Source organism: Martes martes (assembly GCF_963455335.1).
Source record: "Martes martes genome assembly, chromosome: 15".
Lineage (NCBI taxonomy): Eukaryota > Metazoa > Chordata > Mammalia > Carnivora > Mustelidae > Martes > Martes martes.
The window spans coordinates 2,804,834-2,830,016 of record NC_137903.1 but is presented as its reverse complement, the minus strand read 5'-3'; the positions used below and the strand labels follow the sequence as shown (position 1 = coordinate 2,830,016).

At 53.3% G+C, this 25,183-nt stretch overlaps 2 protein-coding genes across 2 annotated transcripts in view; both read left to right on the top strand.

The window, feature by feature from the left end:
- Positions 1-4,377: 4,377 nt before the first annotated feature.
- The window catches only part of FCRL5 (Fc receptor like 5), a gene marked incomplete at both ends in the record, with an annotated part of 67,035 nt that continues 46,229 nt past the window's right edge, over positions 4,378-25,183 (top strand). Inside the window, 3 exons of the mRNA XM_080823896.1 lie at positions 4,378-4,480; positions 4,655-4,675; positions 6,752-7,003. Of these exons, the coding sequence (XP_080680022.1) occupies positions 4,378-4,480; positions 4,655-4,675; positions 6,752-7,003 (376 nt within the window). The remainder of the gene's footprint in view (positions 4,481-4,654; positions 4,676-6,751; positions 7,004-25,183) is intronic.
- On the top strand, positions 8,063-23,235 carry FCRL4 (Fc receptor like 4). Its single transcript, XM_080824748.1, has 9 exons — positions 8,063-8,314; positions 8,606-8,890; positions 9,743-10,030; positions 15,410-15,523; positions 16,971-16,998; positions 17,504-17,586; positions 17,804-17,872; positions 22,075-22,106; positions 22,206-23,235. The coding sequence occupies exons 1-9, from the start codon at positions 8,284-8,286 to the stop codon at positions 22,320-22,322; spliced, it is 1,047 nt and encodes a 348-aa protein (XP_080680874.1). The 5' UTR covers positions 8,063-8,283; the 3' UTR covers positions 22,323-23,235.

Sequence of the window (25,183 nt, the reverse complement as noted above, 5' to 3'; positions counted from 1 at the left end):
AACCCCGGGAAGCCTAAGAGACGGTCACAGACCAGGGGAGACTAAAGAGAGGTAAACAAATGAGATGTGGTATTTTGGATGGGATACCGGAAGAGGAAAGGGGTATAATGGAAAACCTGTGAAATCTGAATAAAGAGTAGAGCTAGTCCTAAGGGACCCATCCTGGTTTCTTATAAGGTATTGACAGGAGGACCGCGATAGTGTGAGATGACAGCGTTCAGGGAAGCAGGAACAGGGTGAGGGATACAAGGCACTTTCTCTCCTGCTTTTGCAACTTTTTTGTGAGTCTAAACTCAGTCCAAAATTTAAGGTTAATTCTTATGAGGTATGGAGTTTTAAATGCTTTTTTGTGTGTGTATGAAAAAGATGAGGATTTTCACAGTTTCTTTCAGTTACTGCAAGTATTACTGTCCCCCCTTCATGTAAAATCTAAATGCTGTTCCTGATTAATCAAGCCACAACCTAGTAAATTGTGGTATACACACCCCATGGCTGATATTTCGAAATGAAACCACAGTTTCGGGGCCGGGAACTGAAGCATCCATTTCAGTGACTCAGACACAAAAACGAAAAATAGCCCTTGACTAATTTAAACTACTTAAGTCTTTGGAAGTTGATTGTAACGTTACTCGTGTGTGTGGACATCTTATATCATGTCAAGAATGCAGAATTTCATTTGATAATTAAAATCCACTCATTCAACAAAACTGATGCCAGAAACAAGGGAACAGGATAGGACTTCAACTTCCCCTCAGGTCTTGGTCAGCCAATAATGTTCGAGTTCCCCACTTGTGTAAACACTCTTGTTGGTTGAAAACTGTATCAATCCCAGTTCCTGGCCCTAGAAGAGTCATAGTGACACTGTTCACGGCGTGCTGGGTTCTGGGCCACGAGCTCTGCAGCATCACTGCCCGTCGCACATACTTCAATACCAGCATCCCCCTGAGTGGTTATCACCTTCACCTCCTTTGTCCCAGTGCTGAGAGTGGGCCCCGAGGATGCTGACTAGCTACTTGACCAAGGTCACACGTACAAATAGGGGCAGGGCCAGGATTTGCATCCAGAAGCCTCTCATCTCAGCCTTCCTGAGACAACTGAGGGCCACAGAGAGGTCAGAGGGCTGGGTGATGAAGGGCCAGATGCCGCCTTGACACCCTATATGTCCCCAGAGCGCCTGATGTCTATGGCTGCTGTGGCTCTTACCACATTGTATGAGTCTTGAGAAAAATGTAGTTTATTCATCTTACTATGTTTCTCAGGTCCTGGACGTTGCCTGCAATATGATCGATGTTCACGTAAGCCCTCGTTAGGGAAAGAAGCTAGGGCAGGTGCACAGAAGCATGTTGTTCTATTAGAGCAATACCGACCACTCATAACTCATCCTCTGAAGTCTTCCACTCACGGAAAGATCAAGGGTCATTTACTCGTGGGTATCTCAAAGGTGAGGATGACGGTGATGGTGACAGTGACCACTTTCCACCCTCTCCCATGCTCATCACTGTGTCCCAGAATGCTTCCTTCTCAAGTCAGGTGTCACTTCCACTGAAAAACCTCTCCTGGGTCTCCAGAATTGGGTTAGATTTCCCTCCTATCGGGCTATCAGAGCACTTCCCACTCTGTAGCTAACTCCCTGCTGCCTCTTCTGTCTGCCCCACCAGAGTGAAAGTGTACGGAGTCTTGCTTACCACTGTACTCCCAGCTCCTGGCCCCGTGCATATCATACCATTTTAGAATCCCTGTGCGTGTGTCGAAACGTTCCTATAACAGATTTTAGATTCTAGAACACTAAGTCAAAAATGTTACAGTCCATTCTCCAGGAAGAGTGAGATGGGCTATAATTCATTCTGCACTCTACCTCCTAATCAGATCAAAGCAGGTCGCTTCCTCCGAGACAAATGAGTCAAGATATTTTCATATACATCAGACAGGCGATGAGCTGTCTTATGATTCAGATGCTTCATCGTATATGGATGGTCGGCTGCAAGTGGTCCAGCAGAGGCCTGAGCGTTCAGAGAAGTGTCTTTCTGCACTGGAAGAGAACCTCTTAAGGCGCCTGGGTGGCTCAAACTGCTGGGCGTCTGCCTTCGGCTCAAGTCATGATCCCAAGGGTACTGGGATCGAGCCCCACATTGGGCTCCCTGCTTGGCAGGAAGCCTGCTTCACCCTCTCCCATTCCCCCTGCTTGTGTTCCCTCTCTCACTGTCAAATAATTAAATAAAATCTGAAAGAAAGAAGGAAGGAAAGGAGGAAAGAAAGAAAGAAAGAAAGAAAGAAAGAAAGAAAGAAAGAAAGAAAGAAAGAAGAAAGAAAGAAAGAAAGAAAGAAGAAAGAAAGAAAGAAAGAAAGAAAGAAAGAAAGAAAGAAAGAAAAGAAAGAAAAGAAAAGAAAGGAAGGGAGGGAGGGAGGGAGAGAGGAGAGGGAGGGAGGCAGGAAAGAGGAAGGAAAGAAAGAAGAAAAGGGAACTCCTCCAGCTCTGGCGTGATTCGGGTTCATCCTTGGATTATGTGAATCTCAGCGGACTGCAGTCTTGCCTGGTATCTGGAAGCAGAGAGAATGTGTTGCTTTGTCCTTGGAAGAACGCGGCTGGAATTTCTGAAAATACGGTACCTAAAGCTTTAAGGAGCTTTTCACACCAAGAAGTCAGAGCAGTACTTCTGTTAAATAGGCATTCTGTTAGGTAGTGGCTTTTGTCCCCGGGAGCCTCTGACATCAGGTGCCAGGCCGCTGGTATTTTAAGAAAGATTCTTCTACTTCCCTTTTCACGTCGTCACTGCTGTGATCTGTTCTCAGAAGCACCTTGCTGCGCTGGCTGCCGGGCTCGGGACGGGCCCCTGTGCACGCTGCCGCTCCTCGGGATCCCGGGCCAGGCTCCCATGCTCCTGTGGGCGTCTCTGCTTGTCCTTGGTAAGTGCTGGAGGGAAAGCCTCTGCCCCGGGAGGAGACAGGGCCAATTCATGAGCAAACGACGTCCCCGGCGGGCTGTGGCACAAATGGGTTACGCTCTTATTTCAGAACCACAGGGAATGAACAAAGGGGAAGATATTGAGGGCCTGGGAGACTTGATTTCCAAAAGCACTTTCCTCACTTGTTTTTCATGGCCCACAACAACTTCCTCCTACTCCAGAAGTGGGCTTATTTTTCCATGTAAAAAAAAATCTACAGTTAGGGGCCGCCTGGCTGGCTCAGTCGGTAGAGCTCATTGACTCTTGATCTCAGGGTTGCGGGTGTGAGCCCCATGTTGGGTGTAGAGATGACTTAAAAATAGAATCTTTAAAAAAAAAAAATCTACAGTTGGGTTTTGTCACCTCCCTAATCACTGATCGTGAAAGCTGAAGGATGTGCGGAGTCTGCGTGAGTGTCCTGATTGTGAGCTGACGTAGGATTGAGCATCTGCTGGGGATGGCCATTCCTTCCCTGTAGCCCACGACCGTGTCTGCTCCAATAGCTGCAGAAAGCATGAGAGGAGCAGAAATAGGTGGTTTCCTTTGGATTATTTCCCCCTGCTTCTGTACCAGTGTTCAATCTTTGTCTAAGTGAGGCACAGGTTTCCTAGTAGCTCCAACGAGGGAAGCAAAGACCGGCCGGCCGGTCGCACACCACATAGTTGTGAAGCACGTCTGTCTTATGCCCAGCGGCACGTCCAGACCCCAACTGAAGGAAGAGGTATTAGTGTGGCTGCCCATCATGGGAACTCGGTAAAAAGTGAATGGAGGGGGACGCTGGGCCCAGTGCAGTGCTGGGCAGCGGGAGGACACAGGGACACGGAGGACAATCTCTGCCCCCAAAAGCTGACCCTCTGGTTGGGAAATCAAAGGAGAAATGCAAGAGCATTTGACTTGAAAACCGACGCCAAAGTATTACACTGTGGGTCAAGATAATGTGTGATAATTATTCATTCTTGCTGATAGTAATTAATAATTAATTGCTGAGCCCTGACCTTGCCAGACACTCTTCTAAGAGCATCGCATGTATTGATCTATCCAATCATCTAACAATCAATGAGCTGGAACTGCTATAAATCCCATTTTGCAGATAAGGGAGCCAAGGCACAGAGACAGTCTTTTGCCTTAAGCTCCGTGCAGTGGCCCGGTCGGGATGCAGACCCACCTGTGACACTAGGACCGTCTGATTGCCAGTCCCAGAGAGCTGTGATCGCGGTGCTCTTAGCCTAGAGCGGAGTGAGGGCACCGCAGCCCTGAGGCATCCAAGAACATTTCATGGAGGAGGTGGCTTTCCTCAGGGTGTGAGGGCTTGGGCGTGACTTGGCTTTTCTTGATACTGAAGGAGACTGACATTCCAGGCAGGGAGATGGCAAAGCCAAGGGGCAGCGGCAGCCACAGCGTGGTCGGGTCTGACAGACAGTGACAGTGGCCGTCAATGGAAGACTTACTAATTCGAGTCACTGAAATAAGACTACAGGGTCACGTTCACGGTCCCCGTGTGACCGATGAGGAGAGCGAGGCTGGGGAGCCCTCCACAGGTGGCCCAGCACCACGCCACTCAGCTTCAAGCCTCGGTGGCCCTGGCTTCTCCAGGGGTGGAGCCAGGCCCTCCTCTCCCACCCTCGGACGGAGTGGGGCGGGCAGTGGGCTCTCTGGGTGGGAGGGCTCGGCTCTGTGCTTTGTGCTGACCGCGGCCCTCACCTCTCTTGCAGCGCCAGTCATTGGAGAGCTCGGTAAGTAGGTCCCTTTTCCTATCTTTTATGTTTCTAGATATTCTAGTGACCGTTTCTGGAAGGAATGCTAGTAAGGGAGCCTTGGTCCCCATGTCCTTGTCCTGAGGACTTCAGGCAGGGCGGTGTCACCCTGTCCGGCAACCCGGACCCTAGGAGCTGGGAGTCACACTCTGGAGCCAAACCCGCCATTGTGTCGGGTGAAACCGGGGGGCCTGGGACGCAGGACTCAGAGGTCAAGGAGGGGTGTGCCCCCACCTGATGTGGGGTGCTGGCCAACCTGACGAGAACACAGACCCTGGAGGGACACCGGGAATAGGTTGAGACCTCAGTGCGGTCAGGGTGGGGGGCCCAGGGCACAAAGAGCTCTGCTCGTCCACCCTCCCTGGCCCAGCCCAGCATGGCCACAACCACACACGACCAGTCCACCCGACACTCCAGCACGCTGTGTAGACATTTTCCTGTGAATAGCTCAAATCATGATGCCTCTGAGCGCCCGTCCTCCGGTCAGCAGGGAGGCCAGCCTTTCTGGGCCGACAGAAGGGTCTCCAGGTGTTGTGGTCGTCCCTGAAAATCCCTTCAAGAGCACCGAGTTCATCCTGGGGGCTGCTTGCTGTCGTGCAGCCCCAGCCAGCAGGTGCGCACGCCCTCCCCTGCGGCTCCGGCTCTGCAGTCCTCCTGCTCAGTGCTGTGGACACAGACTCCCACACATCGCTGCCCAACTGGGAAGAGACTGTGACTTGACATGACTTTGCTAAAAGCTCCAGGATGGAGAAATAAAATACAGGAAGTGTCTTAGAACAGCTGCTAGACGTGCTTACGCTAGAGCATCCCAGCCTCACTGATAAGGTCCCGACGAGAGGAACTGTCCTGCAGCACCCAGCAGGGGCGGTTGGGGACTGGTGAGGAAGCAAAGTGGCTCCCCTCAGCAGAAGTTTCCCCTCTCTCGGGCACAAGATCTGCTGCCCGGTCCCCATATCCCATCCCGGAGGCTTCCCAGGAACACAGACAGTGGGGATTTCTCTTCTCTCCAGGAGAAACACGACCCCTGCTCACTGGGAACACGGGATAATCTGTACAATCCTCTGAAAAAGAAAAGGTCCGCAGAGACCCAGGAACGTCTGCGTGACCAGACAGAGCCCCGAGCTGCTTCATCTGAAACTAGCGGTCAGGTTCCGCGACGGTGTCTGCCCCTCCACAGGGAGGGCGCTTCCTTTACACTCGGGTGTAACTGAAAGACCGAGTCGGGCATTCTTGCCGACAAAGGCAAGACGACTCCAGGCCTCAAGCTCCAAAAACAGCCACCGGCCGTCGGTCCTCACACGCAGGCGGTCCTTATCCGAGCGTCAAGGTACTGAAGAAAGAACCCAGCTCAGGGGACTCCACTTAAAATTTTATGGTAAATTACATACCCCCGTAACTGAGATTTTAGTTTTGAAAAACAAAATAATGCACATGGAAATAATCTGGCTTATTTTCTGCTTCGCAGAATTTAGATTACCACAGGCAATTTGCAGAACAAATTGAATTGAATATTGATTTTTAAATGTGGGAGCTGCCGCGACTTCAGCCATCCTGGCGGCTCAGGGAGCAAAGCTGGGGGAGGAGGGAGGCAACTAAAACTGTAAGCGAGCTCCCCTCCCCTCGTCCTGACCTTGACCTTGCTTTGCTCCCTTACGCAGGGGTGAAACCTCCCACAGCATGCCCACCCCCAGCCCCTTCTGGCTCTGTTCCCCCGACATCCCCTTGCCCAGAACTGGGTCCTGTGGCCGCTAACTGCTCCCAGCGTCCTGAATTCCTGCCTCTCCACAAGAGTCCGGGAGGCCACTTTCCAATCCCCTTCCTCGCACAGCAGCGCCCGCCTGGTTAGGCCAGCAACACGAGGCTCTTCCAGCAGGTGGACAGCAGCAACAGAGGGGAAGGGGTGCGAGAGCGTGTTTCCAACAGGGAGTAACATCTCAGGGAAGAACAACGTCTCTTTCCTCTTAGTTTATCACCGGGGCCGGCCAGTTAAACAGCCAACTGCCGTGCAAACCACAGAGGTCTCCTTCTCAGACTCTGTCTCTTCCTTCCTCCCAGCTGCACCCAAACCCGTGATTTCCCTCCATCCCCCATGGACCACCGTCTTCAGAGGAGAGACGGTGACTCTGACTTGCAATGCATCTCGCGTCCACGCAGCAGAGAACGTGAAATGGTACCGGTGGTTCCTTGGGGCAGCAATGCTACGTGACACCCCAGGAAACACCTTTGAGGCCCGTGTTTCTGGAAAGTACAGGTGCCAGACCCGGGACTCACTCCTCAGCGACAGTGTCAGCTTGATCTTTTCTTCAGGTGAGCAAGAGGGTGGGTTAGTTCCAACGATAGAAGTGGTTCTGACGCCTCCTCGTCCCCTGGAGTTGGCGAGACCCGAGGTCCTTCCTGCGGCTCTAACCCTTGACCCCTGCCGGCTTCGTGTCCTAGAGCTCCTCGTGTCTACAGGTGTTTTTCGAACTTCTGTTGACGTTAGAGTGTCATCGTCAAATGGCAATCCGCGGACCTCCCTGTGCATTTCCACAGCGGAGGAAGGAGCTCATTTCAGGGGATTCAACACAGAAGCCACCTTAGCGCCGGCCCTCCAGAGAGGCACAGCCTCCTGCAGGAGAGACGACACGGACATGAGCTTACTGAGCACCAAGCAGGTGCGAAAAGTGGCCTAGGACAAGAGTTCGGAGGAGGGAGTCTCCGCCTCAGGCCTCTGTCCCCACCTGTTCTCGCGCCTGTCCCTTCTCTACTCCCACTTTCTGCCTCAGGGGCTCCACTCTCTTCCTACGCTCTCATGTCCTGCTTTGCCTACCGCACAGCCCTGCCCCGGGGAAGAGGCCGTCCCTCAGTCACCGCAGACAGAGGGGCCAGAACGGGCCTGTCACGCGGAGCTGAAGAGGAGAACGTCCTCACAGGACCCCATTCCCCATCCCTCACCCCTGGGTCTGTGTCTGCAAACAAGCCTGCTGCCGGGCGAGCCCCCGAGTGCGGTGACCCTTCCTAGTCTGTTTCCTCTGCAGAGACTCTCGCTCTGGGATCCTGTGAGCCCGTGAGCAGGCTGGTGGCGATCCTTAACTGTGTTCAACTACATTGGAGTGTCGCTCACATCCCACTCAGCTCTCCCCCCCCGCGTTAGAATCCTCATACTGTGAATCTGTCCTTGAGTAGGAAGCAGGGGTCGAGCTGGAGTGTTTGGGGCTTATTTACGAAACAAGTCACGAGGATTTGGAAGAAATGAGTGAGCCTGGGCCGGAGCCTAAATCCTGTGGAAGAGAAAAGAGAGCCAGTCGAGCCTCGTGAGCCGAGCTGCACGGAGGAAGGGGGTGTCCCTGAGTGACAGGCGCTGGTCTCTGTGCTTTCCAGAACGGCTCGTCCTTCAGGCTCCGGCCTCCGTGTTTGAAGGTGACACGCTCGTTCTGAGATGCCGCGTGAGGGGGGAAGAGAAACTGGGCACTGTGAAGTACAGCTGGAACGGGAAAGTCATCTCCTCCTCTCCGGAAGCCCGAGACCTTGCGATACCACGAGCAAGTCTGAACAACAGTGGCTTTTACAGATGCACTGGATTTCTGCAGGGAAATCGTTACTCATACATGTCGAGTGCCAGATATGTTAACATTCAAGGTACGCCCTTCGTCTCATGTAGTTGCTGAGTCATGTCAGGGCAGGGAGGGCCTGATGGGGGATCCGTACGTTAGTGCCCCAACTCCGGATAGAGAGGGCCGTAGGTCCTCCAGCAGACACAGCGCGGTCAGTGCACTGGCAGCTGCCGAAGCACAACGGGAGAGCGGGGTCAGTGAGTCTCTGTCTTGCCGGGTGTCTGTCTGAAGTTTCCTAGAACCAAGCAGCCACGCCTGCCCGTCCCGGGGCTCTAAGTGCCGCATCCTGAGAACTTGGTTTCCCTCTTCTCTCCAGAACTGTTTCCACAACCAAAGCTGGAAGTCATCCCCCCCCAGCCCATGGAGGGCGGCTCTGTAAACCTGAGCTGTCGGACGCAGCTGGCCCTCGAGCGGTCGGACGCTCTGCTGTCCTTCATCTTCTTCAGGGACCGCGGGGTCACGTTATCGAACTGGAGCAGGTCTCCGGAACTCCAGATCACAGCCGTCTGGAGGGAGGACTCGGGGTCATACTGGTGTGAGGCCTCGGCAGCCGTCTCCGGCATCCGCAAAAGCAGCCTCCCCCTGCGGGTCCGTGTGCACGGTGAGTGTCCCAGAGCCGGCGGAGAGCCAGGGCTGTGGCACCCTCCCCTGCGGCTCCCCATGGCCCTGGGCAGGGAGGGACCACCCAGCACGGATGGATTTGGTCGTCCTGATGGACGCAGGCTGGCCCTGGAAGTCAGGTACTATAATAGAATTACAGGGCTCATTTCCACCACTATCTGCCTAAAAACTCAGACCTCCTTTGGAACTCCAGCACCTCGAAATCATAGAGGTGGTTCATGAAGTTAGATTCGAGAGTCAGGGAAAACAAACAAAACCAAGAAATAAGGTGCCCCGAGCTGACACATTCTAGAAGGCCAGATCTTGGGGCAAATGATTGAGAAGATAAGCCTCAGCCTCTTCCTCACCAACAGCAGCAAATGATGGGTGTGCCCGCCCGGTGCGACGCACCAGAGAAGGACACACAGGTAAAGGCAAATATGGTGAGCATCGTCTTGTCTCGGGGACCCAGCAGGACTCCTGGAAATGAGTGTGATCCCGCCTGGCGCCAGGGGGACCACTCTCTCTGCTACCTGTCCCTGCAGACAATCCAGACTGCCAGCCGGGACCTCAGACAAAACTCAAAGGCTTCTTCAGGGATAGTCAGGCTTTCTCTCCTGCGGCCCCGTGTGTCAGGGACTATAACATCTGGTGATGTTCTAGCTCCGAACTCCACAGTCTACAGGCTACAGAGCCCCATCCAACATGCCAGCCCTGCCCTCCCCCCACAGACCCTCACCGGCCCTCTCATGTTCACACAGGTGTCCCGGCGGCCCTCACCTGCCTTCAGCTGCCTTCTTGTGCTCACATAGATGTCCCGGTGGCCCTCACCTGTCCTCTCGTGCTCACACAGGTGTCCCAGTGTCAGCCGTGCTCCTGGAGACCCAGCCCCAGGGGGGCCACGTGCTTGCAGGGGAGCGTCTGGTCCTCGTCTGCTCTGTGGCTGAAGGCACAGGGGACACCACGTTCTCCTGGCACAGAGAGGACACGGGGGAGCGTGTGGGGAGCAAGCGTCAGCGTTCCAGGAGAGCAGAGCTGGAGATCCCTGCTGCCGTGGGGAGTCACACGGGGTGGTACTACTGCACAGCGGACAACGGCCACGGCCTCGCCCGCAGCGGGGCCCTGAACGTCACCGTCACAGGTGAGGCTGAGTCTCCACGGGCCTTGTTCAGAACGCTCAGCGTTCTCAGGTTAGGGGTGGGCACGGCCAGCCCTCCTGGTGATTCTCCTCTTTCTGGCTCCATTTTGCCACTTTCCGTGGTGACAGTTTCTTTCTTTCTTTCTTTCTTTCTTTCTTTCTTTCTTTCTTTCTTTCTTTCTTTTTTGTTGTTGTTAAGTATTTCCTGTTTGTTTACTGGAGGCTTTACGTGTATCATCTCAGCTAAACTTAGACCCTAACAGAACACACATGATCTGCATTTTGTTAGTGAGACAGCATGACAGGCAGTTTCTAAACACAAATGTTAACACTCGGGTCATGGTGAGGTTCTCCAGGGAGGGAGTGCTGGCCAGGAGCCTTTTCGCAGGCTGGAGACGATGGTACGTGTGTGCACTCGGCTCCAACACGGGTTGGTGTCCAAGAGCAGCATTAGCCGGTTAACGGGCCCTCGGGGTCCTCGCCTCTCCGTGAGTCATCACAGCACGTCCACCGTCCCCGCAAACCCGACACAGACCCGCAAAGCCGGCCACAGGCCCTGCTTCATCCATTCTACAGGCCTGACAGCCTCAGTGCCCGACCCGTCACAGGCCGAGAAGCCCACGGGCACAGGGAGCCGACGCAGAGCCCAGTCACCTGCGCTGAGGGGGCAAGCCTTCCGCTGGGTCCCACAGTTCTGGCCTCTGCTTTCCCCTGCTCTGTCCCCAGGAAGCCACACAAGCCAGGCTCCCGTGCAGCCCTCGTGGCCCTGGCGACCTTCAGTCCCCTCTCGTCAGGCTCGGTCACACCCCTGCCCTCCAATAGCGCTTTCCCGGAGGGGCTCCTGGAAAGTGAACTCCTCCGGAGAGTTACCCTGCTCCCTCCCTCCGCTTCTACCTCCTCTCGCCCTGTCAGCACCAGCCTTGCCTCCTGCCACCAAGGTCGCTCAGGTGAAGGTCTACTGTCCTCCACGTTGCTAAAGTCAGCGGTAACTCGGTCTCGCCATCACCAGCTTTGGACACAGCTGGCCCTCCCTTCCTTCTTGGACCGTGCTCCTCCCTGACTTCTCAGACCTGGCTCGCTCTTGGTCCTCTGCCCATTTTTCAGACTCTCCTGCCAGGCTCCCTCACGAGGTCCTCCCTGGGTCTCCAGCTCTGGACCAGGGGCGCACGGGTCTCTGTGCTCAGACCTCCCCGTCCATGTCCGCCGTCTGCATTGTGTCAATCTGTCTCCTGACTTTGAATGCACGTTTGGCTTCTGTATACTGACGATTCCCAACTCCATCTACAGCCCAGACCTCTAGCCTGAGCTCAAAACCCGCACATCCAAGCCCTTAAATCCAGCACCCCCCCGGAGCAGCTAAGCGCCATCGCAAATGTGACTCATCCAGAAACCCGGTCTTGGTGTTTGCAGCAATCCGATCCCGTGTGACGCAGCCCCTGGGTAAACGAACCCCCCCCCACCCCCCTCCTTGCTTAGGCCAAAGCTCTGGGCTTCGTTCTTGACTTTCCTTCTTACTTTGTCTTCCGCGTCGAAGCCGCTACCAGTCCTGCTGGCTCTACCTTCAGGATGCAGCACGGAGGTGACTGATTCCTCCCACTTCCTCGGCCACCTCCTGACCCAAGCCCCCGGGCTCCTTCCTGGGTTACTGCGTCACCACAGCTGCCCACAGTCTACTCCCAGGGCAACATCAGAAGGAACCTCTAAGTCGTGTTGCTCTTCTGCATGAAATCCTCCCTTGGCTTCCCGCCAGCTCCACAGGGACAGCCATCATCCTCCGTGGCCCCCGAGGTCCTGCTGCTCGGACCTGATCTCCATCCACCGCCCCCTTCCCTCCTCCGCTCTGGTCACCATGACCTCCTGTCTCCTCCTCAAGCCTTCCAGTCATGGTCCCACCTCAGGGCCTTTGCACTTCTCTTCCATGATATTCTCGTGCTCACTGCTCATCTCCCCCAAGGTTCTACTCCCCTTTTTAGGGAGACCTTTCCAGACCACCTGTTTAACGCAGGAGCCCTTCGCCCTGACACCCCTTCTCCAGAACCCCCTGGATTCTTCCTCGAAGCACTTATCCCTGGCCTCCATGCCATGTCTCTGTCCCTCCCACTCCCCCAAACTCGCCTCACGAAGGCAGGTCTTTACTTTGACCACTACTGTATCCCCGGTGGCTGGACTAGGGCTTAGTCCATAGGAGGCATTCAATAAATATGCACGGAATAAGCGAACTTTACACACATCATCTTAGCAACCAGAGTATCAATCCCAGAAGACCAGGATATCAGGATCTCCATTCTACAGAAAAGGAGTACGAAGCCCAGAAAGATTTGGTATCGTTCACGAGGTCGCAAAGAGCACACCTCCACGCAACTGTTTAGCTCGGAGAGGCAGAGGGCTTCGTCAGTCCTCCAAAGAAGTGGTGCACAGGCAAGTTCCGCTGTCCGTCCACCACACTGAACAGGCAGAGGACGGTGCTGCGTCTGTGAGCGCTGAGCCCTGACGGAGCTGTGACCCTGAACAGTCGGGGCAGCAGCTGTGGGAAGGGGCGCTGCACGGGCAGCCCGGCTGCTCTGCCCTTTCCCCTCCGCTCCCTCGAGGCAAGTCCCATGACCAAGGGGGCCCTCCCCAGGCAGGTCTTCCCGCCAGCGGACACCACGGGACCGTCTGCCTCTCGATCTGGAAATGTCTCAGTGAACGGTGAGAGTGGCTGAGATCCCCAGCACAGACGGGCAGAGATGGGGCCTCGTGTCACACGGATGGCCCTTCAGGAGGGAGCAGAGCCAGCAGAGAGACCAGCTGCTGAGGGGCGCCACCACCACCACCACCACGTGCTGGCCTGGAAACCCAGAGGGGCTCTGACGGCAGGAGACCTGCTTCTCCGGGAAGCCTCTTGTACTGACAGATGTCCTCGGGGAGCCCAAGGCTGCACTCCCTGAAGAGGGCAGTGAGGAACCTGTTGGAAATGCACACGTGTGTGAAGGCGTTCACCTTCCCTTTGGAGGTAAGGTCGGTAGAACGCATCGAGCCCCCGTGCTCTGGGCGGCCCGCCGGCGGCTCACACGTGTCACTGGGCCGGCTTGCACGACCCTGCGAGGCAGACGTCGTCCTCCGTTAAGGAAGCAGACGATCTCAGAGATGAAGCAGATGTCAAGGGTTCGGGGGACATATGGCAGAGCGGGAATTTCTCACCAGATCTTTTTTATTCGTGGACCTTATGCAAAATCTCTGCGCTCAGAACTGGGAGAATTTCTAACAGCAGAGAAAGTCTGCAGTTGCTGGGAGCACCCGGCTAAGGGGGGGCTGTCTTAGCTCAAGCGGTTTTAACAACAGAAATTCATTTCTCATAGCCCTGGAGGCCGGAAGTCTGGTCAGGGCACCAGTGCGGTCAGGTTCTGGGGAGAACCCTCTTCCTTGCAGACAGCTGCCTTCCTGGAGCAGGTGTGAGAGGGGTGAGAGAGAGAGAGAGAGAAAGAGAGAGGTGTCTGTGGTGTCCCTTCCTGTAAGGACCCTAATCCCATCAGGGAACATGGGGGGGGCACTCTCTTCCGGATAGTGATTTCACTTTCTTCAAATACATCCCCAGAAGAGAGATTGCCGGATCATGTTTTTAACTTTGTGAGGAACCTCCACCCTGTTTCCACAGTGGCTGCACCAGCCTACGTTCCCACCAACGGGGCACGAAGGGCTCCTTTTTCCACATCCTCACCAACATTTGTTACTTCTTGTCATTCTGATAAGGGTCATCCTCTCCGATGTGAGCCAATATCTCACTGTGGCTTAGGCTTGTGTTTCCCTGATGACCAGTGACATCGAGCCCCTGGTCATGTGCCCATTGGCCACTCACACATCTTCTTTGGAAATCTTTGCTTCTGTATTCATCAGCCATATTGGTCTGTACTTCTCTCGTGGTGTCCTTATCTGACCTTGGTGTCAGGGTGACGCCGGCCTCATAAAATGAGTTTGGAAATGTTCTCTCCTCTTCAGTTTTGTGGGAGACTCGGTGTTAAGTCTTCTTCAAGTGTTTGGAAGAACCCACCAGTGACACCATCTGGCCTGGGCTTTCTTTGGTGGGAGGGTTTGTTACTGAGTCAATCTCCTGCTCATCACTGGTCTGTCTGACCTTGGCTGACTCCGTTTTTGCACACGTGGTTGCCCCAGCAGGCAACACAGCAGGGGAAAGTTGCTCTCTAGGACACAGCGGCCCAGCCGCTCTGTCCGCGGATCTCTCCCCTGCTTTGGCTGTCACGGTGGGGAGGCTGGGCTCGCGACCCCCATGAACTACTGCCTGCGGGCAGAACCATTCATAGGTCAGACATGGGTTTGTTGATTTTGTCAGGAAGGGAAACATGGGGACAGAAATGTCACCGACAGCCAGTGGCCACGTGTACCGAGTGCTTACTTTGTGGCAGGAATCACAGGTGCAGAACACCATGCCATAAACGGCAACATCGCCAGTGGTAGCGTCGTTCTGACCCATGGATGTTGTCTGTGTAAGTCTGTGGCACTGGCATCTGAAGTCTGAATTGGGTTTACCTGGGGACCAAGGATCTGCCTGCGAAGCACCTCTACCCCCCACTCTCTGCCCCACCACCCCCCACTCTCTGCCCCTCCATTCGTGTTTTCTCTTCCACAAATGTATTTATGTGTTTCCTGTCTGCCTCAACTCTGAACTATGAAGCCCTGGAGGACAGGGACCCCACTGTCCTCTTCACCGTCCTGTCCTCAAGGCCTGGCACCTGGCAGGACTCCGTAGACGTCTGCTCAGTGAATGACGGAATCTGCCAAAAGAAGTGTTTTGAATGAGCAGATAGGAGAACGGACCCAACGGAAAGTCAGAGGCCTCACCAGCCTCTCTCCTCCCCTCTGGGGCTTCTAGGAGGATGGAGACTGGGCTGTTTCCCTGAGGGGTCCCACTGTGGTCTTGTAATGGTGCTGCTGGTTCCCCGAGGGCCCAGTAGGCAGTGCCGGTCCTACGTGAGGGGCTGACACACCAGCATCATGTCATATCTTCCCAGGTGGCCTGGGGAAATTCCCAAGAGCCCAGATTACTAGAAGCTGGGACATACAGAGAAAGAGAGGAATTCCCCTTAAATGCTAATTCTGAACCGATGTCGGTGGGTCGGTGGAGGGAGCTGGCTACATTCTCGTCCTCTGGCACGGCCCCCCACCCTCAGCCTACACCCCCTACCAGAGCACAGAGTCCTGTTCCGCCGCTCAGGCTCGGGCCAGGCCGCCCAGACCAGAAGGCTGCCTCCTGTGGGACCAGCCCTGGCTTGCCCTCATCGGTTAGACCCCTCCCTCCCCAGGGCTCAGGACCCCAGCCGTGCTGAGGAAAGGTGCCAGGGCACCACGGCCCTTTCCCCTGGGGCTGACGCAGGCTCTTCCCCCCAGGGACTCCAGGGAACAGAAGTGGTCTCATTGCTGCGAAAGCCGCTGGGGTTCTGCTCGGCGTTCTTCTCCTGGCCGTGGTCCTGTGGATCTACCCCCGGCGCCATCGGAACTCAGGTGTGTGCTCTCCCTTACCCTCTGCTGGAGGCCATGCCCTATCCCCACCAGGCACCTGGGTCCCCAGCACGGCCCCCGGTCTCCCCCTCTGCACCCCTGACCCCACAGACCTACGCCCTTCGCAGAGCTGTGCGGAGCAGATGCCGCGGTGGAGGACGGCTCGCGCTAGCTGGGTTCGCCAAGGAAGGAAGTACCATTTTTTACGTTAAGTTTCAAAAACCTAATCCAAACAGTTTCCCTGGGTGGGTTTTTGGCTCCTACAGACGGGTCAACTACACACTGCCGCGCATCCTAAATCCCTCCCAAATGGACAGTCAGTATGTCACAGGGCTCTGAGAGCGGGAGCTGGTCACCCCGTAGCCTTCCTCCTCCTCGGAGACCTCCCGGAGCCAAAGCCTGAACCCTCCATCCCGTGTCCCCGCGGGCCAGCCCGCCAGCTCCTCCCCTACCTGGCTTCTTGCCTGGGCCGCGCTCAGACTAGTTTCAGGGGCCAGAGGCCTCGTGTGGGCGACACGCACAGACGCAGTTCGGGCTCTAGAGCAATTGCCCACCCCCCGCAACTCTGTCTCTTGGTTTTAATCAGTTCAGTCCACCCCATCCTGTGGTTCTCAGCACCGCCCTGTGCCCGGCGTGGGCTGCTTTGAAGACAAGCCTTCTCCGAGGGCCGGAGCGGGAGCAGAAGCCCGAGCCTGCTCTGGGTGTGACCACCAAGGCTTCCCAAAGTCCGCCGGCAGCCCTCCCGGCTCTGTGTGCCAGACTGTACCTATTCAGGGCTTCTTGGGGTCGTCCCTCATCACAGCCTTGAACCTTAATCAAGTCTCCAGCATGTTTGACCCAGGAGTGTGTAGCCCTGTCCCCAGCAAGTTAATGCATTTTGTTCCATCCTTTTCCACATCGTTTTCCTAAAGATCCATGACTGGGTGCATGTTTGAATTGACTTTTTTTTTCTGTTTTTTTTTATTTTTTTTAAAGATTTTATTTATTTATTTGACAGAGAGATCACAAGTAGGCAGAACAGCAGGCAGACAGAGAGAGGGAAGCAGGCTCCCCGCTGAGTAGAGAGCCCGATGCGGGGCTCGATCCCAGGACCCTGGGGTCATGACCTGAGCCGAAGGCAGAGGCTTAACCCACTGAGCCACCCAGGTGTCCCCTTGTTTTTTTGGGGTTTTTTGTTTGATTTTATTTTTTTCAGTGTTCCAAGATTCATTGTCTATGCACCACACCCAGTGCTCCAGGCAGTCCGCACCCTCCTTAATACCCGCCACCAGGCCCTCCCAACCCCCACCCCCACCCCTCCAAAACCCTCACTTTGTCTCTCAGAGGCCCCAGTCTCTTGTGCTTCCTGAATTGACTTTTTCTGCCGCCTTTCTAAGGCGGGTTCCCGTGCGAACTGTTTGAGAACGAGCTCCCTCTGCTGACACAAACGTGCCTTTGCTTTGTTTTGCAGGACGTGGTTTTCCGGGAAACACAGCCAGGTGAGGCCTCAGCCTTCCGGGTCTTCCAGGAACAGAATATGCAGAACTGTGGGTTCACGCAGTCAGGTCACGCCGTGTCTCTCTGTCCCCCTGCCTACGTGCCCACATTTTCACGTCCCTGGAAATGACCAAAATCACAACTTCTAGAACTTTCTGACAGCTCCTATCATGGTCTGTGAGATGCTTCTCACTAAGCTGTCAGAGAGTGGCCAGCCTTGTTCCCCGGCGGCCGGCCCATACCGTGGTCCTTGGGTTGTTCTCAAAAGAACAGTCTGGCCCTATATGGACCTGCTGAAGGTCCAGTTAAAGCATTCCTGCTCCCGGGCCCCTGCCATCGGCTGACCCCTTCCTTCCTGTTCCCCCCGCCCCACGATGCCCCTTCCTCTCTGCGTCCCTGGTCCCCTGCTTTCCGCTGACGTACTCCCGTGCCCCCTCCTCTCTGGCCATCCCACTGCCGGCGCCGTGTGCCGTTCCAGGGATGATCACGCGTCTCCCTGTCCCGCAGGAGCCCTCCCGCCACAGGCCCGGAAGAGGCGCCCCAGGCCGGGTGCCCTGCCCCAGGGGAGCTGCCGTGGTCATATGACAAAGGTGAGGAGCCCGGTAGGGAAGCCGTCCGCTGGAGCCAGGGAGAGGTAATGACCTGGAGGCCTGGCGGAGGCCCGGCGGAGGCCTGGTGTCCTACGGTATCCCAAACCCAGACCCGCAGGAAGCCGCCGCCTCACTCCGCGACCAAGAAGCACGGGGAGGAGCGTAGGAGGAGACGGGTAGCGCGGGTGGCCTGGAAACTGCTGTTTGTCCCTTGCAGAGCATGCCGGAGAGGGAGACTTGGTGTACTCCAAGATCCAGTTTATGCAGCTGGGACAAGAAGGGGCCGGTAAGTCCTGGGAAAGATTCTGGCTGCGGACTCTGTTGCTTCATTCAACACGTGCTGGTGCTGAGTACTGCGGAACGTACACTGAGTCAATCAACAAACAAGGCAGATAAAACCCCCTACAGTGGTGCTTAGAGTCTAAAGAGAGAAAAAAGACACTAAAAAATACAGCATGTATCTTTGCTGATGATCAGAACAAAAACTGAACATCTCCCGTCCTCGTGAAAATGTATACATGAATTTTTTCCCCTTTTTTAAGATTTATTTATTTATTTGAGAGAGAAAGCATGCACAAGCCAGCGTGAGGGCGGGGGAAGAGGGAGAAGCAGAGTCCCCACGGAGCAGGGAGCCTGACGCAGGGCTCGATCCCAGGACCCCAGAATCATGACCTGAGCTGAAGGCAGAGGCTTAACCGACTCAGCCACCCAGGCGCCCCTGAAAATTTCTTTTAAATAATGAATTAAGTAATCAAGTGATGAGGTTTACAAGCCACTTACTATGTGGTGAGAACATTTATAGAGACGTGTTCCCATAACGTATGTATACATAGACAAATGCTCAGTTAGTCTATACAAACAGCCCTGTGTAACCGATATCCCGGACAAGTCAGACCTGTTACAAATTACAAAAACTGTGTTTCCCACCGTTTCTTGACTCTGTGGGAGACCTTCCCAGGCACTTCAGATGAACATTTTGGCAGCACGAGCTTTTCACCACCTTCTCCAATCTCTCAGGGGACGGACGGCAGGGGGCACTGCATGTCACAGTCACCATTCCGCAGCCAGAACACTCAGTCTTCCGCTCGTTCGGGCAAATTTCAGGACGGGAGCTTGGGGGGGGGGCAGAAGGGCAGGGTGGAGCTGGCTTCTCTGTTTCTGCGGCTGGCCGCCCCTCGCTGGCCTGGAGGGCACTGGGGACCTGAGCAGGGAAGGACGCGCTCAGCTGGTGCTTGGGAGCTGGCGTCCACCTGTCTGTCTGGCACGTGCAGAAGTGGGCCCTCCCCGGGAGGTGTGTGCACGCTCTCTTCTGAGGTTCCCTGCTGGATGCTCCTTCCCGCAGCTCCTTTGGCACCATTGGACATCTCCAATCCCTGCAGCTGTTCGTGGCCCTTTAGTGTCCTCACACCCCAGCACTCACATCCAGCTTCCTACCGCTGGAGTCCCCTGGTACCCGTCAGCCCTACTGGACAGGGCTCCCTTGGCTACACTCTTGTCCTCCGTCAAAGCTGAACCACATCTGTCCCTGGGGACACCCGGGGATTCAGGTCCCTGCTGCCCCAGCAACGTCCTGATAATCCCACCAGCTGCACGTCCGCTCTCTCATCCTTCTAGACTGGTGGCTCTCAAGTATTTTTATTGTTAGCCAGTGGGAACATGCACACACACCAATACTAACGTGTCACCGAGACACAAGCTTCAAAATCGTACTGTGATGCACTCGAGTTTCTCTTCTACTCAAATTTATCGTTTTAACTAGGTTTATTGAGGTATAACCTACATACAAAGTATAATTCACTAATTTTAGATGCACAATTTGATTAATGCTAACCAACGTAACCAGGCCCAGACCCACCACCATCTTCAAGACCTGGGGGCAATTCCAGAACCCCAGAAAGTCCCTTCCTGCTCCTTTGCAGATAACTTTTCCAGCTCCACGCTGACCACCACTGACCCTCTTTCTGTCTCTAGAGTTTTGCTTCTCTACAATTTCCTATAAATAGAATCATATGTAACGTAGTCCCTTTGTCTAGCTTCTGTCCCCTAACAGAACGCTCTGCCCCTCGTCCATGTTCTTGCATATCGTAAGTAGCTCACCACTTTCTCTGACATGGAAAAAGGCTGTACCTATTTAATGTATAAAAGGGGGCAATATAGGGATAAGCGTATGCCAGTGAGCCCATCGGCATCACCAAGGCCACAAGCATATGTCTCATCTCCTAGAGTTTCCTTCCTCCCGCATTATTACTACTAGTATCTGGGTGCATGCTTAGAACACTTAACGTAAGATTTACCCTCTTACCGCATTATAAGTGTGCGATACAGTGTCATCAGCTAGAGGCACGATGCTAGTGGCTCTGTGGAGCTTGTCCATCTTGCGTGACTCAAACTTTCTGCCTTGTGGCCGTCACTTCTGCTGCCCCTCCCCACAGCCCTTGGGTACCACTGTTCTACTGTCTGTTTCTATGAGCTTGCCTATTTTAGATTGCACGTATGAAGTGAGGACATACAGCATTTTCCTTTCTGTGTCTGGATTATTTTACTTCACACAGCAACTTCCAGGTCCATCCCTGCTGTCAAAATGTCAGGATTTCCCTCTTTTTTAAGGCTGAATCATGCTCTACTGTGTGTGTGTGTGTGTGTGTGTGTGTGTGTGTGTGTCTCGCATATTCTTTATTTATCTGTTAATGGACACCTAGGTTGTTCCCATGTCTTGGCTACACGAACAATGTAGCAGGAAACATGGGGTGCAGACATCTCTTCAAGAAGCCGACTTCAATTCCTTGCGTGTACGCCCAGAAGTGGGGGTGCTGCATCATGCAGTAGTTCTCTTCTTAAGTTTTTGAAGACCCTCCATATGGTTTTCCACAGTGGCTGCACTGCCTTACACTCCCGTCAACGGTACAGGAGCGCTCCCTTTTCTCCACATCCTCACCAGCACTTGCCATCGGTGCCTTTTTAACACCAGCCATCGTAACCGGTGTAAGGTCACATCTCATGGTGGTCTTGTTTGTATCTCCCTAATGATAAGTGATGTTGAGCACATTTTCAGTGTCTGTTGGCTGTCTGTATGTCCTTGGAGAAATGACTGTTCTTTGCCCATCTTGTAAATTAAGTTAGTAGTAGTATTTTGGCTATTAACTTGTGTGAATTCCTTATGTATTTTGGATATTAACCCCTTATCAGATATATGGTGTGCACATGTGCTCTCCCATTTCATAGGTTGCTTTTCCGACGATGGCACCTCACTTGGGAATTTAAAATCCCCAATATCTTTGTGTCTCGTAGAAATTTCAGTTGTAACCTGATCCTGAACAACTTCTACAAATGATGTCAAACATCATTGCTCCCAATGATCACAAATCCTGAAAAAGGCAAAGCTAAGACCCGGTCTTCTGGGTTGCTGGGTTTGGTGCTCACAGAGCCCATCGCTGTATCTGACCCACACAGATCACCTGCTCTGTCTGTCACTCTGCTTTCTCAGGCCATCCCACTAACTGGGACCTTTGGAATGGTAGAACTGGAGCTGCCTCCCAGTCACTTCTGCTGGCTGACGGCATCTCGTGGAGCCTGGCCACTTGCTGTTTTTCACCCTCTTCCTTTGATGTACCTGTCAGAACACCACGGAAGCTGAGCACTCTGTGGCAGGACTAGTTGTCGTTCACGAACTTTACATATTAATGATCTGTAGCAAGATATCTTCCCCAGTTCCTTGAGGTTTGCATGAAATCCCTAAAACAGCATGCATGAAAAGTCCATATACATGACTATCGTTCTGGGAAGTGAGTACGTAGCTTCAATCACATCATTTAAACTATCTATAACCCTGAAAGTTCAATGGAAAGAATATGATGATAAAGAGAGGAGCCTCAATTGTCCCAGAGGCATTTTTTTTTTTGTCTCTGTCTCCATAAATCACTACATGGCTCTGATACTTTCATCCTCTTCCCTGAGACTCTTAATTTCTAACATGTAGGATCCTGCAAATCCCTCCTGCTAGCCTTCCCTCTCACTGCAGCTCCACCTCTAGAAAACCACGGAAAGTAAGAACTAGAACCCTGTAATGTGAGACGAGTTCTCCCACGGGCACACGTGTGAAGGCTCTCATGGGGACTTGCCGAGCCACCACGTGGGTGCCCTGAGGCTGGAGTGGGATGGAGGTGCTGTACGTTAAGAGAGGCAAAAGTTAAAACAGAGGGACATTCTGTGGCGACATCTGGTAAAGGAAGGGAACAAGGTTTCTTGGTGGGGTGGTGAGGAGGGACCTCAGGGATCAATGGAGCTTATAAAGAACTTGTAGAAAGTCTGGACCAAGAAATGGTAAAACAGAAAATCACGTGTGTCATAGGACATGTTGGGGGTTGGGGTGCGGGAAACACAACCATGAATGGAAAAGTTTCTGTGGCTCCAGCGTCTGGAGGAAAGCTCTCAGGCTGTTCTGAATGGGTCGTAGCGCCCTTAGTTCAGTGAGACCATTTCCCCCCACAGCCCGCACCTCCAGAACGTCTCTAGAAGACAAGGTGAGTATCAGTCCCTGACTATTTTCTGTCCCACTGCTACCTCCAGCCCCATCCTCCCTCTCTCTTTCCAGTTCCTCTTCTATCTCCTTTTCACCCCAGCATGACTCAGTCGTCTACTCTGCCGTGAAGACACGACTCCCAGAGGACTCAGCTGGAGAGCTCAGGTCTCAGGAGGAAGATGCCGTGGAAAGTTACGAGAACGTCCAATTCGCATGACTTGACCCTGATCCAAAGCCCAGCTCAAGGCCGTCCTTGGGGCCCCTGCAGTGACAAGCTGGTTCCAGTGTAGCAGTTCTTCTTGCCCGTGCGCATGCACATCCGAAACTCCCAGGTCACCTGCTCTGAAGTGGTCACGGGGCGGCCCCTGAGAGACTTGCTCAAGTGACCAGAGTGCCCGGGTGAGACAAAATCCTGCACACCGGCTCTGAGCCTAACCTGATGTGTTCTTCAGGGTCAGATTTAGGGGAAAGGATGAAGGGGGAAGAAAATTTTCTGTTGAAAACCAGAAGCACACATTTTGGTGAATTGGGATTTGCACGTAGACGCAACCGAGTGACTCAGGTCTCTGCTCAACGTGTCTCCAACAGCTGTCCCACTGGGGACCGTCTGCATTGGTTGGCTTAACTCTGAGTGGTACCTGGGTCCTTCCCAGATGGTGCCCAGAGCCACCCCTCCTGCCTACACTGTTTACAATGTCAGGCTTCAGTTGCAGACAAAAGGATCCCCGCCAGTGCTTTACAGGGACACGAATTTAAACAGGATATTAAGTACTTTACAAAATCATCTGAAGAGCCAAAGAAGCTCCAAGTGGAGCTTCTGAAAGCAGAAGGCAACTAGGTCTATGTTATTTCAGACAAAGATTTTTAACATTAGAGAAAAGAAATTTGAGAAATTAAATTAAAAAGTTAATAGCCTACAAATCTAAATTTGAGTTGAAAGTATCAGCATAAGGTGATGTGAAACCCTGCTTTAAAAAAAAAAAAAGATATTTATTTCCTAGGTCTGTCCACTGAAAAGGCGTGGAAATAATTAGCAATTCAACAGCAGTGAGCACCTTTCCAGGGACTGTAGTCTCCAAGTGCTATTTCCCCACCATTAAATAGTTGATGTGGGAATAAATCATTCTCCCAATAAATGAAGAAGGAATAAAAGAAACAGAAAACCACTATCTTGACCAGATATTTCATGGGACACCTACTGATTAGATTACCATTAAAACAGCCTAATATTATGTGTCTCTTGATGGAAGTATTCAATGTCACCTACAAAGTATTCCTGCCCAAAATATCAAAACTGGATCCCATCAAGATTCTAGATCAAACCGCCAGCTCACAGGACTGCATGAAGCTACAGCACCGCACCGTGAGACGGCACCATGAGCGCAGTCAACGAAACCCACGCCGGAAACATCTACAGGACACACGAGCAGGTTTTTCCAACAAACAAATGATGGGTGGGTGGGTGGAAGGAAGGAGGGAGGGAGGGGAAGGAGGGAGGAAGGAGGGGGAGAGGAAGGAGGGAGGTAGGAAGAAAGGAGGGAGGGAGCGAGGGAGGGCGGGAGGAGGGAGGGAGGGTGGGGGAGGAAGGGAAGGGGGAGGGGAAACCTACAAGCTCAGTGATACTTGACACACATCAACCAAAGGGGCCGCCCGCCTCGTTTGCATCCTGACTCAAACCAAGTTAAGAAAAATACCGCTTAGGAAATTCTAAAGGAAATTTGTATACTAATGTTAAGAAATTAGTGTATGTTTCAGGTGCCTTTTATTTCTTTTTGTTGTCTGATTGCTGAGGCTAAGACTTCTAGTACTATGTTGAACAGCAGTGGTGGTAATGGACATCCCTGTCGTGGTCCTGACCTTAGGGAAAAAGCTCTCAGTTGTTCCCCATTGAGAATGATACTCGCTGTGGGGTTTTCATAGATGGTTTTGATGGTACTGAGGTATGTACCCTCTACCCCTACACTGTGAAGAGTTTTGATCAGGAAAGGACGCTTTTGGGTATGCGTGGTAGTGTTACAGTTATGTTTCATTTTAAAAATACAGGTATTTAAAAAAATCTGTAAGAACTCATTCTGAGGTATTTGTGGATCAAATGATACAACCATGAGAGAATACGGACTCTGAAAAACAACCTGAGGGTTTTGAAGGGGCGGGGGGTGGGAGGTTGGGGGAACCAGGTGGTGGGTATTAGGGAGGGCACGGATTGCATGGAGCACTGGGTGTGGTGAAAAAACAATGAATACTGTTACGCTGAAAATAAATTAAAAATTTAATTAAAAAAAGGATACAACCTTGTTTGAAATAACTCAGTAAGAGCAGGGTGGGTGTGATGAAATGGGGCTGGCCGGGGGTGCACCATTTCTGAAGCTGGGTGGCAGGTACATCGTGGGAGGGAAGGGGTTTGGCACTAGTCTCTGCTTTTGTATGTTTTTAGTTTTCCACAATAAAGTACTAAAATATCCATACACAGACACCATCTCAGTCTGGACTGCCAGCACCCCCACCCTGGCCGAGGCCCCTCCTCCATCAAGCTCTGGGCTCGTTGTCTCCTTGCTGTCTCCTCTCCTCCGTACCCCCCATTCCTAGCACCGTGGTCGTGTGGTCAGCCCCTGGCAGTGGGTTCTCATTGCCCCGTGTGTGCCAGCGGCGCCCCACCGACTTCCCTCCCGGGCCTCCTAGGCCCCGTCTCCTGCTTCTTTCCCCCTCATCACTGAGCTGCCGACACTGCCGGCACCAGGACAAACGTCCCCCTAAAGCTTGCACGGAGAGCTCCTCCTCCCAGACGTCCATCAAGGCCTTGAGGTCTACCCTGAGTCACAGTGTTTCGGAAGCTGTTGTCGCCGTCTTCAGCGCAGCTAAGCTCCGCGTCTGCTCCGCTTTGCTTCTCCCCCTTAGCACATCACTTCAAAACACAGGACAAAAGTTACTTATGACACTTCTCAGACAGAACGAAATGAAGTTTCATGGGGACAACACCTTCTGTCTCTTTTGCTCACAGATAGATCCTGAGAACCTACAACTGTGCCTGGCATACAGTGGGTGCATAATAAACACTTTTTAGAGAATAAGTGATCTGTT

What these genes read in the sequence shown, in the direction of transcription:
- FCRL4 (XM_080824748.1), top strand. Translation starts at nt 8,284, where the DNA reads ATGTCGAGTGCCAGATATGTTAACATTCAAG. An exon ending in CCGGCGCCATCGGAACTCAG is followed by an intron (nt 15,524 to 16,970) that starts GTGTGTGCTCTC and finishes TTTGTTTTGCAG; the next exon opens with GACGTGGTTTTCCGGGAAAC. An exon ending in GAACGTCTCTAGAAGACAAG is followed by an intron (nt 22,107 to 22,205) that starts GTGAGTATCAGT and finishes TTTTCACCCCAG; the next exon opens with CATGACTCAGTCGTCTACTC.